The 16047-nt window shown below is 48.6% G+C and overlaps 1 protein-coding gene across 2 annotated transcripts in view; it reads left to right on the top strand.

Moving 5' to 3' along the window:
- The window catches only part of RHPN2 (rhophilin Rho GTPase binding protein 2), a 68994-nt gene that overhangs the window by 10119 nt on the left and 42828 nt on the right, over positions 1–16047 (top strand). For both annotated transcript variants that reach the window (XM_047791596.1, XM_047791597.1), the window contains exon 2: positions 5540–5655. In XM_047791596.1, the coding sequence (XP_047647552.1) occupies positions 5540–5655 (116 nt within the window). The remainder of the gene's footprint in view (positions 1–5539; positions 5656–16047) is intronic.

The raw sequence follows: 16047 nt of genomic DNA, 5'->3' as shown, positions 1-16047 counted from the left end.
AGGTTGCACATGTGGCTCGGATCCTGCATGGCTGTGGCTGTGGCGTAAGCTGGCAGCTGCAGCTCCAATTTGACTCATAGCCTGGGAACTTCCATATACTATAGGTGTGGCCCTAAAAAGAAAAAAAAAAAAAAAAACCCTAAGGCCTAGGTGGGGACTGTGGGTCCACACTAGCAGAGAACCCTAGGCGGGTCCCAGTGGCCAGCTAGCAGCCTCTGGGAATGCCAGAGGGTCTTTCTGACCATCCAGCCCAGACTCACCTCTCAGGACCTTGGGAAGTTTCCAAATAGCCCTGTGGGCATGTCTGATGTTTCCAACAGGCCCAGCATTCCTAGCTGTCAGTAAGAAGTAATGTAGTTTAGGGTCCAATTACTCAGTCAAATCTAATCCTAAGCATTCCTGTGTCTTATCTGGAAACTTGACCCCACATCTGTGGGCTGGTTAGGGTGTAGCAATTCCAGGCCAGACAGAAGTTGGATAAAGTATGGGAGCAGGACAGAGGTCTTATCCGTGAACTGGAATGCCTGCTTATCTTAACTCTGGGACTGTTCATAAAGGAATTAGTTATTAAGGATTCTCTGTAAAATAGAACATGGCCTTGGTGAACCATGTAATTTTAAGTCAGATTGAGCCAGCCCTTCATGGTAATTTTAGGAAGTGGAAAGGAAAGAGACTGGCAATTATTTTAGCCCTTTAATATTGTTAGCTTAATATTAATTAATTTGGCGGGGAGGTACCCCATGGCATATGGAGTTCCCAGGGCAGGGGATCGAACCCGCCATCCCAGGGCTGCAGGGACACCACCGATCCCATTGCATCACAGCAGGAACTCCAATATTAATTAATATTAAGTGATCTTAATATTGAAAACATTTTAATCTTAGATCTGAAAACAGAATTCGTTTTCAGATTTTTACTTTAAATCAGGGATCCTTTAACGGTTTGAAAGCTGTTGATTTTTAAGACTGAATCTGTGATAACTGAGTATCTGTGTAGCTTGGCTTTCGGGAGCTGCATGGGGGGGACAGGTGGGTGGCCCCTTGTTAGGATGGGAGAATGAGAAATCCGTGGGAGGAGAAACGTTGCTCTTTTCTGACCCACTCGTCCAAAGGCCACTGATACGGGAATCCTTGAGAAGGTTGGCGCTGTAGATTACCCATTTCTTCCTCCTTGGGGTCAAGGCCGTGGGTGTGGCTTGGACAGAGGTGTGGGAGGCTAGGTATGTGTAGAGCTGTGATGGCAGTGACGCAGCTGGAGAGAAAGGGCAGTCCTCTTACCAAATGCTGTCCATCAACCACTCCTAGGGTGTGACTACCGGCCAGGCCAGTGGGCAGAACCTAAAGATAAGCTTCAAAAAGGAATGGAGGGAGTTCTCGTTGTGGCTTAGCAGGTAAAGAACCCTACTTGTATCAGTGAGGATGTGGGTTTGATCCCTGGCCTCACTCAGTGGGTTAAGGATCCAGCATTGCCATGAGCTACAGTGTAGGTTGCAGATATGGCTCGGCTCCCGCAGCTATAACACTGATACGACCCCTTCTATATGCTGCAGGCGTTGACCTAAAAAGACCAAAAAAAGAAAAAAGGAATGGAGCCTCCACTCAGATCTCTGGGCTTCTAGCTGCTGGGGTGGAAGGAACACTATTGGTTTAAAAGGAAACTGCTTTTTTTTTTTTTTTTTAGCCAAGACTGTGTCATGTGGACGTTCTGGGCCACGATAGAACCCTCACCATAGCAGCAACCCCAGCCACAGCAGTGACAATGCCAGATCCTTAACCTGCTATGACACCAGGGAACTCCCAAAAGGAGACATTTTGAATCACTTTGCTGTACACCTGAAACTAACACAATTTTTAAAATCAACTGTATTTTTTTTAAAAGGAAACTTTTTTCTGATGTTAAACTTTTCAGAATGAAACACTCACTGCAGTCTAAGTACCAGGAAATAGTGGACAGACAGTTCACTGAAAAAGACATTCAAGTGGTCAATACTATATGAAAAAAAGGTTTACCTTCACTAATGATAAATGTAAATCGGGAGAATGAGACCCCTGTGTTTTTACATATCAACTAGGCAAAGATTAAAGATAATGCTTTTCAATGAAAAGACAGGAGTTCTGCAGTGGCACAGTGGCTTCTGACTGCAGAAGCTTGGGTTGCTGTGGAGGTGCAGGTTTGATCCTTGGCCCAGCACAGTTGGTTAAAGGATCCGGTGTTGCCTCAGCTGTGGTGTAGGTTGCAACTGTGGCTCAGATTCAGTCCCTGGCACAGAAACTTCCATATGCCATGGGTGTGACCTCCCCCAAGAAAAAGAGACAGAGAAGGGAGTTCCCTGGTGGTCTAGTGGTTAGGACTTGGGCGCTGTGGCCTGGGAACTGAGATCCAAAATCAAGCTGGTGTCCTCCATGGCCAAAAAATTAAAAAAAGATAAATAAATAAGACAGTATCAAGGACTTCCCGTCGTGGCACAGTGGTTAACAAATCCGACTAGGAACCCATGAGGTTGCGGGTTCGATCCCTGGCCTTGCTCAGTGGGTTAAGGATCCAGCATTGTTGTGAGCTGTGGTGTAGGTTGCAGATGCGGCTCAGATCCCACGTTGCTGTGGCTGTGGCTTAGGCCAGTGGCTACAGCTCTGATTCGACCCCTAGCCTGGGAACCTCCATATGCCGCAGAAAAGGCAAAAAAAGGGAGTTCCCATCATGGCTCAGTGGTTAACCAATCTGACTAGGAACCATGAGGTTGCAGGTTTGATCCCTGGCCTTGCCCAGTGGGTTAAGGATCCAGCATTGCTGTGAGCTGTGGTGTAGGTTGCAGACTCGGCTCGGATCCCGTGTTGCTGTGGCTCTGGCGTAGGCCGGTGGCTACAGCTCCGATTAGACCCCTAGCCTGGGAACCTCCATATGCCGCGGGAGTGGCCCAAGAAATAGCAACAACAACAACAACAACAAAGACAAAAGACAAAAAAAAAAGACGGTATCAAGTATTAATGAAAATAGTAGTAAACTGGAACCCTTGTGTACTGTCAATGGGAATGTAAAATAGTACAGCACCTTGGAAAATAGTTTGAGAGTCCCTTAAATGGTTAAACAGAGAAGTAACCGTGATAGCGCAGTAGTTCTCCTCTGTGTAGCCAAGAGAAAGGAAAACATCCATCCACATAAAAAGTTACACACAAATAAGCACAAAAGTCAAAAATGAAAACACCCCCAAATGTCCATCACCTGACGCAGGGTTAAATGAAAGTGCATACCCATTGGCGTGTTAGGGATAAAAAGGAGTGAAATGCTGATACATACTGTACAGTGGATGAACCTTGAAAACGTGCTCAGTGAAAGGAGCCCATCACTCAAGACTGTATTTTATGATTCTATTTCTATAAACTGTCTAGAGTAAGCAATTCTATACAGACAGAAAGTCGATTCGTGCTTGCCTAAGGCTGGAGTGGAGAAGGGACAGGGAATAGTGTGCCTTTCTTTCCTGGAGGATAACTGGCTGGTGCGTGGGGGAGGGGGCTTAAAGAGGTTAGACCCCCTGTAACTCGGTCCTAGAAATATACCTTAAAGGAAAAACTTGGAGTTAATAAAGATTCATGTTTACAAATATGCATCAGATAATTAATTGTACTTGGAAACAATCTAACTATCTAACTGTAAGGAAATGGTAAATCCGAAAAAAGGGTAATATGTGATTATTAAAATCATGATTTTGGTTCCTGTCATGGCTCCGTGGTAATGAACCCAACTACTATTCATGAGGACACAGGTTCGATCCCTGGGCTTTCTCAGTGGGTTAAGGATCTGGCATTGCCATGAGCTGTAGGTTGCAGACTGCAGTGTGGGTTGCAGACTGCCGCTCAGATCTGGCATGGCTGTGGCATAGGCCAGCAGCTATAACTCTGATATAGCCCCTGGCCTGGAAACTTCCACATGCTGCAGGTTTGGCCCTAGAAAAAAAAGACACCCCCCTCCCCCAAAAAATCATGATTTTGAGAAACATTTCATAATAAAGGAAATTTTCAAGAGAGAGTTATTAAGTGAGAAAAGATGGAGTTCTTGCTGTGGCCCCAGGGGGTTAAGAATCTGACAGGTGTCCGTGAGGACACAGATTCAGTTCCTGGCCTTGCTCAGTGGGTTAAGGATCCAGCATTGCTACAAGCTGTGGTGTAGGTCACAGATGTGGCTTGGATCCTGCATGGCTGTGGCTGGCAGCTACAGCTGTGATTCAGCCCCTAGCCTGGGGGCTTCCATATGCTGTAGTTGCAGCTGTAAGAAGAAAAAAAAAAAAAAAGGAAACCATGATAGCCTGTATGTGCCCCTGTGCAGAAGGGGTGAACATCAGAGACCTGAGGCTGCTTTCCTTAGGAAGACCTGCTGCAGGGTTGGTCCTTGCCTGGTTTCTGGGAACCTGGCTCTTAGAGCGTTCCCTCCATCCCCTAAATGATAAAGGTGGTTCACAGTGACTAGACTGATGGCGAAAACCATGCCGTTTACAGTGAACACTTGCTTGCCTTCTGGGAGCCTGGAATTTTGGTACATGATAGGCCGAGGATGTCTTTGTGATCAGCCTCTAATAAAAACCCTGAATTTGATTTTTCTAATGGGCCAGCCTGGGCAGTAACATCACATGCATGTTTCTACATTTTTTAAAAATTGAAATATAGTTGATTTAGGGAGTTCCTGTCGTGGCGCAGCGGAAACGAATCCGACTAGGAACTATGAGGTTTCAGGTTCAATCCCTGGCCTCACTCAGTGGGTTATGGATCCGGCATTGCCTGTGAGCTGTGGTGTAGGTCACAGACGCGGCTTGGATCTGGCGTTGCTGTGGTTGTGGTGTAGGCTGGCAGCTGTAGCTCCAATTGGACCCCTAGCCTGGGAACCTCCATTTGCCACGAGTGCAATCCTAAAAAGCAAAAAAGAAAAAGAAATATAGTTGATTTACAGTGTTGTATTAGTTTCTGCTGTTCAGCAAAAGAGTCAGTTTATATATATACACACACATTCTTTTTGTTTGTTTGTTTTTTAGGGCCGCATTTGCAGCATATGGAAGTTCCCAGGCTAGAGGTCAAATAGGAGCTGCAGCCTACACCACAGCCACAGCAATGCAGGATCTGAACCGGATCTGCAACCTACACCACAGCTCATAGCAATGCCAGATCCCTGACCCACTGATCGAGGCCAGGGATTGAACCTGCATCCTTATGGGTACTGGTTGGGTTTGTTTCCACTTTATCACATTGGGAACTCCAGGCATATTCTTTTTTCAAAAATTTTAATTTTTATTTATTTAAAAAATTTTTATGGCTGCACCTGCAGCATATGGAAGTTCACAGGGAATTCTCACAGTGGCTGTTTTGGAATTGTGTTTTTATGAGTAACTTTTATTTTCTTTTGTTATACTTTTCAGTATTTTGTATATTTTCCATATTGATATTTCTTTTATTTTTAGAAAATGTGAGTTTTTAAAACATTGTCTGTTGTATGACATGTTCATCATCATTTTTAGAGTGGCTGACCTCTGAAGGGGCATCTCGTTTTCCCTTAGGGTTGCAATCCCCTTGCCCAGACTGGCCGGAGCAAACTGCAGAATCAGAGGGCTGCCTTGAACCAGCAGATCCTGAAAGCCGTGCGGATGAGAACAGGAGCAGAGAATCTTCTGAAGTAGGTGTCTGCTTGCTCCACCACCTCAGCCGGGAGCCTGGCCTCTCCTAAGTTTATTCCCTAAACTTCCACATCTGCCAGCTTTCTCTCAGCTCTTGGTTTTAGCTTTGAGTTTCTTCCTCCTTTCTGGCCCCTGGAGCAGTCCCTTTCTCACCGAGAGCGTGGTTACATTAAACATACGTTTTTTATGCAGGCTACCTCTGTATCTGGAGATGGGCAGATAATGGAGGCTCTCTGTGTGTTTGGAGATGGGAGAATGCTGGGGAAAGTCCAATTATCTCATTCCTGTTTGTTTTCCCTGCTTTCTTTGAGACCTGTTTGTTTTCTCAACTGCTAGCCCCATGTCTGGTCTAGACCCATTGCTTGCCAAATATTTGTTGAATATAGAAAAAAAAGGAAGGCAAGGAGGAGTTCCCTGGTGGTCTGGTTGTTAGGATTCAGCACATTCACCACTGTGGCTGCGTTTGGTCCTTGGTTTGGGATCTGGGATCCCATATGAAGCTGCTGCAGGCTGCCGCCTAAAGAAAGAAAGGGGAGTTCCCGTTGTGGCGCAGTGGTTAACGAATCCGACTAGGAACCATGAGGTTGCGGGTTCGGTCCCTGCCCTTGCTCAGTGGGTTAATGATCCAGCGTTGCCGTGAGCTGTGGTGTAGGTTGCAGACGCTGCTCGGATCCCATGTTGCTGTGGCTCTGGTGTAGGCCGGTGACTATAGCTCCGATTCGACCCCTAGCCTGGGAACCTCCATATGCCGCGGGAGCGGCCCAAGAAATAACTAAAAAAAAAAAAAAAAAGAAAGAAAGAAAGGACTTTCTGTTGCCAGTGTCCATCTCTCTAAAGAGAGGGACTGGTACAGCCCTGAGCCCTTGGGGCACTCATTATTATGCTCTGGTGGCAACATGGTTAGTTATCAAGCACAGAGCTCAGCGAAGCCTTACCTGTAGGCGGCTCTAAGCCCTCCCCCAACCCTTCAAGGATGCAAGGCAAGTCGCTGCTTCCTCTTATTTAGGAAGAGTGTAGACTTTCTGCTTCTTCAGAGTTCTAGGGGGCACTCTTGTCAGCTCCATGCTGCCTTCTGCCATGGGAATGGAGGCAGGCACTACCCTGCTGCCTGGCGAAGGGAGACACATTCCTCCTGGAGCCACAGAAAGAGATGCAGAGTGTTTGCTGGGGCCTGGAACCCGGAAGCCTGGCAGGATATGGATCGTGGGTGTTCCCAATGGGTCAGCTTCACTGTTGGAGGCCTTAGGGAGCCCTGAGGCTGCTTGGAGGCACTTGGGAAAAATAAATACACACCAAACCAACCACGTTTTGTAAAAGAGCCGCAAGACTCTGTCACAGAATGAATGATGTGCCGTGCTCTTCCACCAGGCCCGCTCACCCGAGCACTCAGTAAATAGAGGAGGAGCATTTCTGACCATGAACTTGGGATAAATTCGTGTCTGAAACAGTCTGTTTTTTGTTCCCTAGGAAAGATCTCTAAGGTATGAAGTGGGGGAAACTAAACATATAGGACAGTATGCCCTGTGTACATGTTTAAAAAATTTGTACACATGCTTTTGTGTATGCACAAACTTTTTCCAAAAAGGGCGAAGAAAGAATCTGTTAGTAGAGTGGACTCTTGGGAGCAAGACCAGGCTTGGGGGGGCGGAGGCAGGGGGCAGAGCTGACTCCTTTCAGTTTGTTTTTTTTAAGGGCCACAATGTGTAGCATACGGAAGTTCCCAGGCTATGGGTGGAATTGGAGCTGCAGCTGCCGGCCTATGCTGCAGCCACAACAGCACAGCTCATGGCAATTCCAGATCCTTAACCCACTGGGCGGGGCCAGGGATCAAACCTGTGTCCTCATGGATGGTAGTCAGGTTCATTACCTTTGAGCCACATCAGGAACTCCTCCTTTCAGTGTTTGAATGTTCTTTTAACAAAGTGCATGGATCATGTTCATGCATTTTTACTGTGAAATACCACAGCGGCCTAGAAAAGTAATATATGCAACTTCCTGCCCCCAAGTCAGGAACAGCAGTGCTGTGTTGTTTTGTTTTGTTGTTGTTTGTTTTGGGTGCACTTTGCATGCGGAAGTTCCCAGGTCAGGGATCGATCTCACACCACAGTAGTGACAATGCCAGGTCCTTCACCCACTGAGCCACCAGGGAACTTTCCCTCTTTTTCCCCTGGTGTTGGTTTTATTACTTATGGACTAGCAGAGAACTTAAGTCCCCGGGTGGCCAAGTGTCTGGGAACTTCCAGCTACTTCTGTTACAGGGCAGAAGGGAGGGTTTTTTCTGGAGGAGACTGGGAAAATACTGTGACATTTCATTTTTGAAATGTCTGACTGTGTCCCTGTTCCCAGAGAAGTCTGGACTTGGAAATTGCCAGCGGCCTGGGCAGCTCGGGAGAGGCCCCTGATCTTGGGATGGCCTGCCGTGTATTGAGCCAGTCGTGCTCAGGAGGCTGCAGGCACTTTCCCCCTGGTATGTTCTGTGGCCTCGGGTTGGGATGACACCTTGCCGTGCGGCCGAGGAGTTAGGTGGGCAGCCCTGCGTGCCCCTGTGCTTGTCCATTCATCCATCAGAGGGATGTGTTGAGTGCCTAGTAAGAGGCAGGCAGTGTGGGGGTCGGAGATAAGGCTGCAAGCCATTCAGATGAGGCTCTGCCTTCCTGATGCTTAATCTCTCCGGAGGCGGGACCTTACTATACAAGCAAACAAATCCACTCACATCAGGAGGTGATGTTTTCTAGGGCGCCAATGAAAGGGAAATGTGATAGATACACAGCCTGGTGGCCTTGGAGACGGAGGGTGGTCAGGGAGGCCGTCTCTGGCCAGGGGCCTTGGCGTTGCTAAGGCGGGGACTAGGGTGGTTTTGTCTGTCTTGCTCTGTTAATGACACCAGCAAACAGCCTCTCCGTGGCTCAAGCTCAAGCTCATTGTCAGGTCGGCAGTTGTTGAGCTGGCAGGGGTGGGGGTGGGGTGGGGTTGTTAATGATTCTCGCAGTGACCTCAACGTTCAAAGTGCCCCTCTCTGGAGAATGTTGTCAGAGGAAACCCTAAAGCTATTTATTAATCTGACTTAACTGGCACCAACAGTTTCCCAAAAACAAATAGGGCATTGAGCCAAGCCCAGCTCTGGCCTGTGGGTGTCCCTGGGTGGCCAACCAGGTGGCTGTCCCTGCCAGCAAAGGGTAGTTTCAGTCGTAAACTGGACCCTGCCATTCTTCTGTCCGTCTTTTTGTTTTCAGCTGCCCAGATGTCCCACTGCAGCCTCCAGATAAAGGTAGAACAGTTGGAATGGTTGGGGGGGGGGGGCGTTTGGGAAACTGTCCCCCCAAGTGCAGGAATGAGAGGGTCCCAATCCTTACCTGCATTGGGAAGGAGGCTTTGAGGCTGGGTGGGCATTGTGAGGAGCCAGCTTTTGAACCCTCCAAGGCCACCTTCTCTGATCCATGTTGGCCAAGAGTCCATGAGCTTTCTTCCTGGAGTTTGATTAGAAAGATATCGGATATTTTATTTATTTATTTTTTCTTTTGGGGGCCACACCCATGGCATATGGAAGTTCCCAGGCTAGGGGTCGAATCAGAGCTGCAGCTGCCAGCCTCCCCCACAACCCTAGCAATGAGATATCTGAGCAGTGTGTGCGACCTACACCACAGCTCATGGAAATGCTGGATCCTTAACCCATTGAGCAAAGCCAGGGATGGAACCTGCATTCTCATGAATACTAGTTGGGTTCATTACCACTGAGCCACGACGGGAACTCTGATATCGGATATTTTAAATGTGCTTTTTCAGGCCAAGCAAGGACAGTCTTCTCTCTCTTTCCCTAGCTCCCTTCCCTCCCTTGAGAACAGCTGGGTAGAAATGTGATGATGTTTCTCAGGTGGTCTTTGTGAAATTTAAAACAAGCTGCCACATAGTTCATTTTTAACAAACAAGTTCTTTGAACAAGGTAGGGTTATTTAACATCTTTGGACTTCAGGATTCCTTCTCGGGGCCAGGTGAGCACGGAAAAGAGTGAAAGGGGCTGGGCCTGATACTGTGAGGCGATAGGGAGAGGTGGGGACTGCGGTGAAGTGCAGAGTGTCTTCTCTCTGCAGGGACAACTACAGTGTGGCCTATGGGGCAGGCAGGGCCAGGGTGGCGAGATCTTCAGTTTTGGCTTTTTTTTTTTTTTTTTTTTCCAGGAGACGTTAGGGATCTGACTTTTCCTTTTTTTATCTTCTGATAGTTGAATTTTTTTATTTTTTTTTAATTTAAAAAAATTTTTTTTGTCTTGCTATTTCTTTGGGCCGCTCCCGCAGCATATTGAGGTTCCCAGGCTAGGGGTCATATTGGAGCTGTAGCCACCAGCCTACACCAGAGCCACAGCAACGCGGGATCCGAGCTGAGTCTGCAACCTACACCACAGCTCACAGCAACGCCGGATCATTAACCTACTGAGCAAGGGCAGGGACCGAACCCGCAACCTCATGGTTCCTAGTCGGATTCGTTAACCACTGCACCACAACGGGAACTCCTGATAGTTGAATTTTAACATATTGGCAACTAGTTCAAGAGGGAAAGAGATAACACGCTGAGAGGCAAGTGAGCAAGTGCCATGGACCTTTGCCACTTCGGGACCAGAGGGTCATGAAGTTCTGGGACAGGGGTGTCCTAGGGTGGCTTGGACTGTATGGAGGGACCTGAGGTAAATGACTGCTCACACTGTCCACTCTGCTGGGGGGTGGGAAGAGGGCAGAAGTCTGTGCAGGGGGCTGTACGAGCCAAGGCCTTGGGGGCCTGCATCCACTCTGAGGTCTGCCTTCCTCCACTAAGAGATGGGCTGGGAGCCGATATCCTGCCAGACCGCCTGATCTGTTATCTCAGCCAGGTGGCTGCATGAGGGCACTGGGCAGTACTTGCTCCAGCCTCCCTGAATCTCAGGCAGGATTTGGAGTCAGATGGATTAAGGCCAAATTGTTCTAATAAGGTCTCTGAAGCTGGTACGATCCTGTGTTGCCTGTCAACCTGGCTTTCCTGGAGGGACAATTTTACGAAAAGACTTGGGAGAAGAAAATTGCATTGAAAAAGATGGAGATTGGAGTTCCCATCGTGGCGCAGTTGTTAACAAATACGACTAGGAACCATGAGGTTGCGGGTTGGATCCCTGCCCTTGCTCAGTGGGTTAAGGATCCAACGTTGCCGTGAGCTGTAGCATGGGTCACGGATGCGGCTCGGATCCTGCATTGCTGTGGCTGTGGCATAGGCCGGCGGCTACAGCTCTGATTTTGACCCCTAGCCTGGGAACCTCCATATGCCACGGTAGTGGCTCAAGAAAAGGCAAAAAGACAAAAAAGAAAAAGATGGAGATTTATGGGTCAGAGTGCAAAATCCACATGCATCTTTAGGATAAAGCATGGGGACATTAGAGACATTTTGGACTTGGGGCACGGAAGCCGTCATCCCATTAGGGGCATCTCACGGTGGAAAAGGTCTCAGAAGCTCCAAACTGAAGGATGTATATGGGTGTGGTCAGTAGCCTCAGGAAATTACGAATGTGTCCTCCATTCCTTGTTCACACATGGTGGGTTGATTGCTCAGAGAAAGTAAGTGGGACACTTTTCTTTTTGGGGGGGCTGCACCCATGGCATATGGACGTTCCCAGGCTTGGGGTCATATCAGAGCTGCAGCTGCCAACCTGTGCCACAGCCACAGCAATTGTAGAATCTGAGCCGCGTCTGCAACCGACACCACGGCTCGTGGCAATGCCAGAGCCTTAACCCACCGGGCGAGGCCAGGGATCAAACCTGCATCCTCATGGATACTAGTGGGGTTGATAACCCGCTGTGCCACAATGGGAACTCCCACGTGGGACACCTCTTTTAATTCCTGACTTTGGCGGTGTGTATGTGCTTATCAGGAAAGACCCAGGAGAGTAGGCCTTTCTCGGTTGGTCCAGGCCAGAGGGAGGCTCTGGAGGATTCTGGGCAGGAAAGGGCTGAAATGCTCTTCTTCCTCATCCAGCTTGGCCTCAGGGCCTCTTGGCTGTTACATCAGTTACCTGACCACAGAGAGGGGCGCACCCAAGTGAAAGCTGAGAAAAGTCTTCCAAGAAGGCCCCTAGAAGGGATTCATTTTCATCCAGAAAGGCAGCCCAGTGCAGAGCACCAGTGCTGAGGAGACCAGGGTTCTGGTCTTCACCCGAATTTGGGCCAGCTATTCTCCCAGCCTGGGCTCACGGGAGCTGGGCTCATGCTCCATGTTGAACGTGTTGCCTTATTTGAGAAGCACCCCCTCCATCCGTGAATCAGTGAAGAATCATGACCTGTTCTAGAAACAGCTCTCACTCTAGGGTTGATTTCTGAATCAGTGTTGAACCCTAAGGTCTGCGTTGTAGAAACCAACCCTGAGGGCCGTGCATGGCCTCCACCCTTTCCCAGAGTGACCCGCGACCCACGAGATGAGGTCCACATCCAAAGAGCAGCTCATTGATTTGTCACAAATCCTAAATCTCAAATTATAGCCAAGTCAAGAGGGAGAGAGAGAGAGAGACGTGGCAGATCAGTACATAGAGGTGGGACCATCAAAAGTTGCCATAGGAGTTCCTGTTGTGGCTCAGCAGTAACCAACCTGACTTGAAACTGTGAGGCAAGTGCGGAGAAAAAGAGAATGAGCCGGGTGGTTGGGCAAAGAGAAGGAAATTTATTAAAGCGAAAGCAGAGGGTGACTGACCCTTGAGAAGAGCCCACCCCTGCCCTTCTGGAGGGTCCTTTTTACACCCCGTGGATGGAAATTTGGATCCCCGGAAGGGGCCGTGGTTAGTTTATCTGTAGCCTGCAGATGGACTCTGGGGATCACGTAGTTGTGGGAAATTCGGAAGTGTCTCACGGTGGGGGGTCTTGTCATCTTAGGAAAGTAGGCGCCAGCAGCTAAAACAGGATGTTGCCTGGGCAAGGTGGTCGTCTCATGGGTCACGGTGCCCTCGTGTTTTGTTTGCAAGGTCAGCACAATGAGCCATTTTAACAAGGAGCCCCCATGTAGGCCCTACCATTAACCATGAGGGCTTGGGTTTGATCCCTGGCCCCACTCAGTGGATTAAGGATCTGCTGTTGCTATAAGCTGTGGTGTAGCCCACAGACACGGCTCAGGTCCCTCGTTGCTGTGGTGCAGGCGGCAGCTGCAGCTCCGATTTGATCTCTAGGCTGGGAACTTTCATATGCCATAGGGGCGACCCTAAAAAGACAAAAACAAACCAAAAAAAAAAAAGAGTTGCCATGTTTGGGTGGGGTCTTAGTGCCTAAATTGTCATATTTAAGTTGGACCTATTCTGTTGCTGAGGACCGGTCACCACCACCCCCTTGCCCCCACATTCGACTGTAGGGAGTGCTCTTTTCTCCACCTTTTGTTCTTATATCAACTGAAATTTATTAAACCTTATGTGGAGACGACAATGTCAGGTTCCAACAGAAATACAGAGAAGAAGTGGCGAAAGGTCGTGTCCCTCTAGGAGTTAGAATTGTTTGTCCTCCCCAACTCTAAAATATACTTGAGGAGTTCCCACTGTGGCTCAGTGGGTTAAGAACCCGACACAGTGTCCGTGAGGATGCAGGCTTGATCCCTGGCCTCACTCAGTGGGTTAAGGATCCAGCATTGCCACCAGCTGCGGCATAGGTCGAAGATGATGGTGGAATCTGGTGTTGCTGTGGCTGTGGTGTACCCCTCAGCTGCAGCTCCAAATTGACCCCGAGCCCCAGAACTTGTATGCTGCAGGTACAGCCTTAAAAAAGAAAAAAAGAGAAATTAAAAAAAAATGTATTTGAGACACTTTAACATCCTGTACAACATGTAAGATTAGTAGAACCAGAATGAGTGAGGATATGGGGCAGGAAGAAAAAGAATACAAGAGAATTAGCTGGAAGCAAGGTTAGAACATGCTCCAAGGCCTTCTATGCTCTGTTAGACGAGGGCCATGTTTGTCTCTGAGTTTTCTTGGAGGCGGTATGGAGGGAAGCGATCTGGAACATATTTCATACCCATTAGCCGGAAGCAGACCATTTGCTCACAAGAAGCTGTTCCCAATCTCCAGGGCTGGGAGAATTTCCTCCTTTGCACCCCGGTGCACAGTATCAGCTTGTTTGTGAATCAGTCATGTTCTCAGTAACATCTCGGTCACACAGGTTCTACAAGGGGCAGGTTGTGACCCATGGCATGTAATGAAATCAATTCAGAGGGTCGCAGTGGTATTATAATAAAAAATAAATATTTGGTCTCTCTGCCTGGTTCCTGGCACCAAGCTCCTAAAACCTTTGAAAAGGCGGAGCATCTTTTGTATGCTAATGAGATGACACCTGATGGGGGTGGGGTGTGCTATTTCTTGAGGGGAAGATTGGAACTTTTGGCCTCACCCCTGGACTTCTGGGGGAGGATGGGCTGGCGATGGAGTTCAGTCCCCAACCACCAGTGATTTAATTAGGTATGGCCATGTAATGAAACCTCCATTAAACCCCAGAATGATGGGGAACTTCCAGCGTGGAGAACACCTGGAGTGGCCAGGAGGGTGGCCTGCAGTGGAGAGCGCATCTCACGTCCTCCACCCGCTTTGCCCTGGGGGACCTCTTCCCTCTGGCTCTTCCCAAGCTGTATCCTTTAAAATAAACCACAGCAAATGTATGCGAGATGTTTTCCTGAGTTTTGTGAGTCATTCCAGTGAATTATCAAGCCTGAGAAGGGGATTGTGGGAACCTCTGATTTACAGCTGCTCAGTCAGAAGTACAGGTACCTGCTTCCCTCCTGCCCCCAACTTGCCACTGGCCCCTGCAGTGGGTGGCAGTCTGGTGGCGCTGAGCCCTTAATCTATGTTTTCTGTGCTCACTCTGGGAGTTGGTGTCAGAATTGTGTTGTTGGGCACCCAGTTGGGGTCGGAGAATCAGAATAAGAGAATTTCAAGCATGATTTTTTTTTTTTTTTTTGATGCACCCGAGGCCTATGGAGGTTCCCAGGCTAGGGGTTGAATTGGAGCTGTAGTCACTAGCCTACACCACAGCCACAGCAATACCAGATCCATGCCGAGTCTGTGACCTACACCACAGCTCACGGCAATGCCAGATCCTTAACCCACTGAGCGAGACCAGGAATTGAACCTGCATCCTCGTGGATGCTAGTTGGATTCATTTCCACTGAGCCATGACAGGAACTCTGATTTTCTTTTTTAAAGAAGTAGAATAGAACAGAATAGAATAGAACAGAACGGAACAGATTGGAGAGCCTCACCTGTATGGCAGAGTATGGTTTGGTGAGACTTTCTTTCGGATGGTGTGTGTATTTGCATGTACCGTGCTGTGATATAAAATGCATTTCTTACTGGTGATCAGTAAGAGAAAAAAAATCCTAAACCAATCATATTCACCAACTGAGCTTCCAATATCTCCCTGCCTGACTGCGGAGTCTGCACGTGCACGTGTGAAAGCTCACTGGGCAGTGAGAGGGCAAGAGCCATCCTATCTGCAGCCAGGTCATGACTGTTTTTCTCAACAAGCATAAGCTTGTTGGCTGGTCATGGAGAACGAGCTCAGGCAAGGGAGAGAGCTGGAAAGGAATATAAATATATCATTGAGTGAAACGGATGGGCCCAAAGTGTGGTGAGGTGGGGAAAGCCCCAGGAGAGAGAGCTGACTGTGGGACACGTGGTTTAGAACTTTCTGGAGGAAAGGTAGACAGGTGGTGAGCACAGAAAGCCTAGGACAGGTGGATGGATTTTCATCAGCTGAGAAGGGGGAGGGGGTCAGGCACTGTCTCTCTGGCTGAAGGTCTTGCCTGACCCTCAGGTTTCCTTATCCGTGACATGAGGACAGTTCTCATGGATACTAGTCAGGTTCATGAACCACTGAACCAAGATGGGAACTCTGAAACAGGGATGATTCTAGTACCCATCCTCAGCCACAACTGAGGACTTGCCAGGGTGGTTCGAGGAAGTGTGCTCAGTGAGGCCAGGCTTTGAACCTGCTTAATTTTTTTGCTTTTTTTTTTGTCTTTTTGTCTTTTTTGTTGTTTATTTCTTGGGCCGCTCCCGCGGCATATGGAGGTTCCCAGGCTAGGGGTTGAATCGGAGCTGTAGCCACCGGCCTACGACAGAGCCACAGCAATGCGGGATCCAAGCCGCGTCTGCAACCTACACCACAGCTCACGGCAACGCCGGATCGTCAACCCACTGAGCAAGGGCAGGGACCGGACCCGCAACCTCATGGTTCCTAGTCGGATTCGTTAACCACTGCGCCACGACGGGAACTCCCTGCTTTTTTTTTTTAAGGGCTGTACCTACAGCCTATGGAAGTTCCCAGATGGGAACTCCCTGCTTTTTTTTTTTTAAGGGCTGTACCTACAGCCTATGGAAGTTCCCAGGCTCAGGGTCAAATTGAAGCTGC

The sequence above is a fragment of the Phacochoerus africanus genome, chromosome 8 (assembly GCF_016906955.1).
Source record: "Phacochoerus africanus isolate WHEZ1 chromosome 8, ROS_Pafr_v1, whole genome shotgun sequence".
Lineage (NCBI taxonomy): Eukaryota > Metazoa > Chordata > Mammalia > Artiodactyla > Suidae > Phacochoerus > Phacochoerus africanus.
The sequence above is the reverse complement of the archived record's forward strand: the minus strand, read 5'-3'. Positions and strand labels throughout refer to the sequence as shown.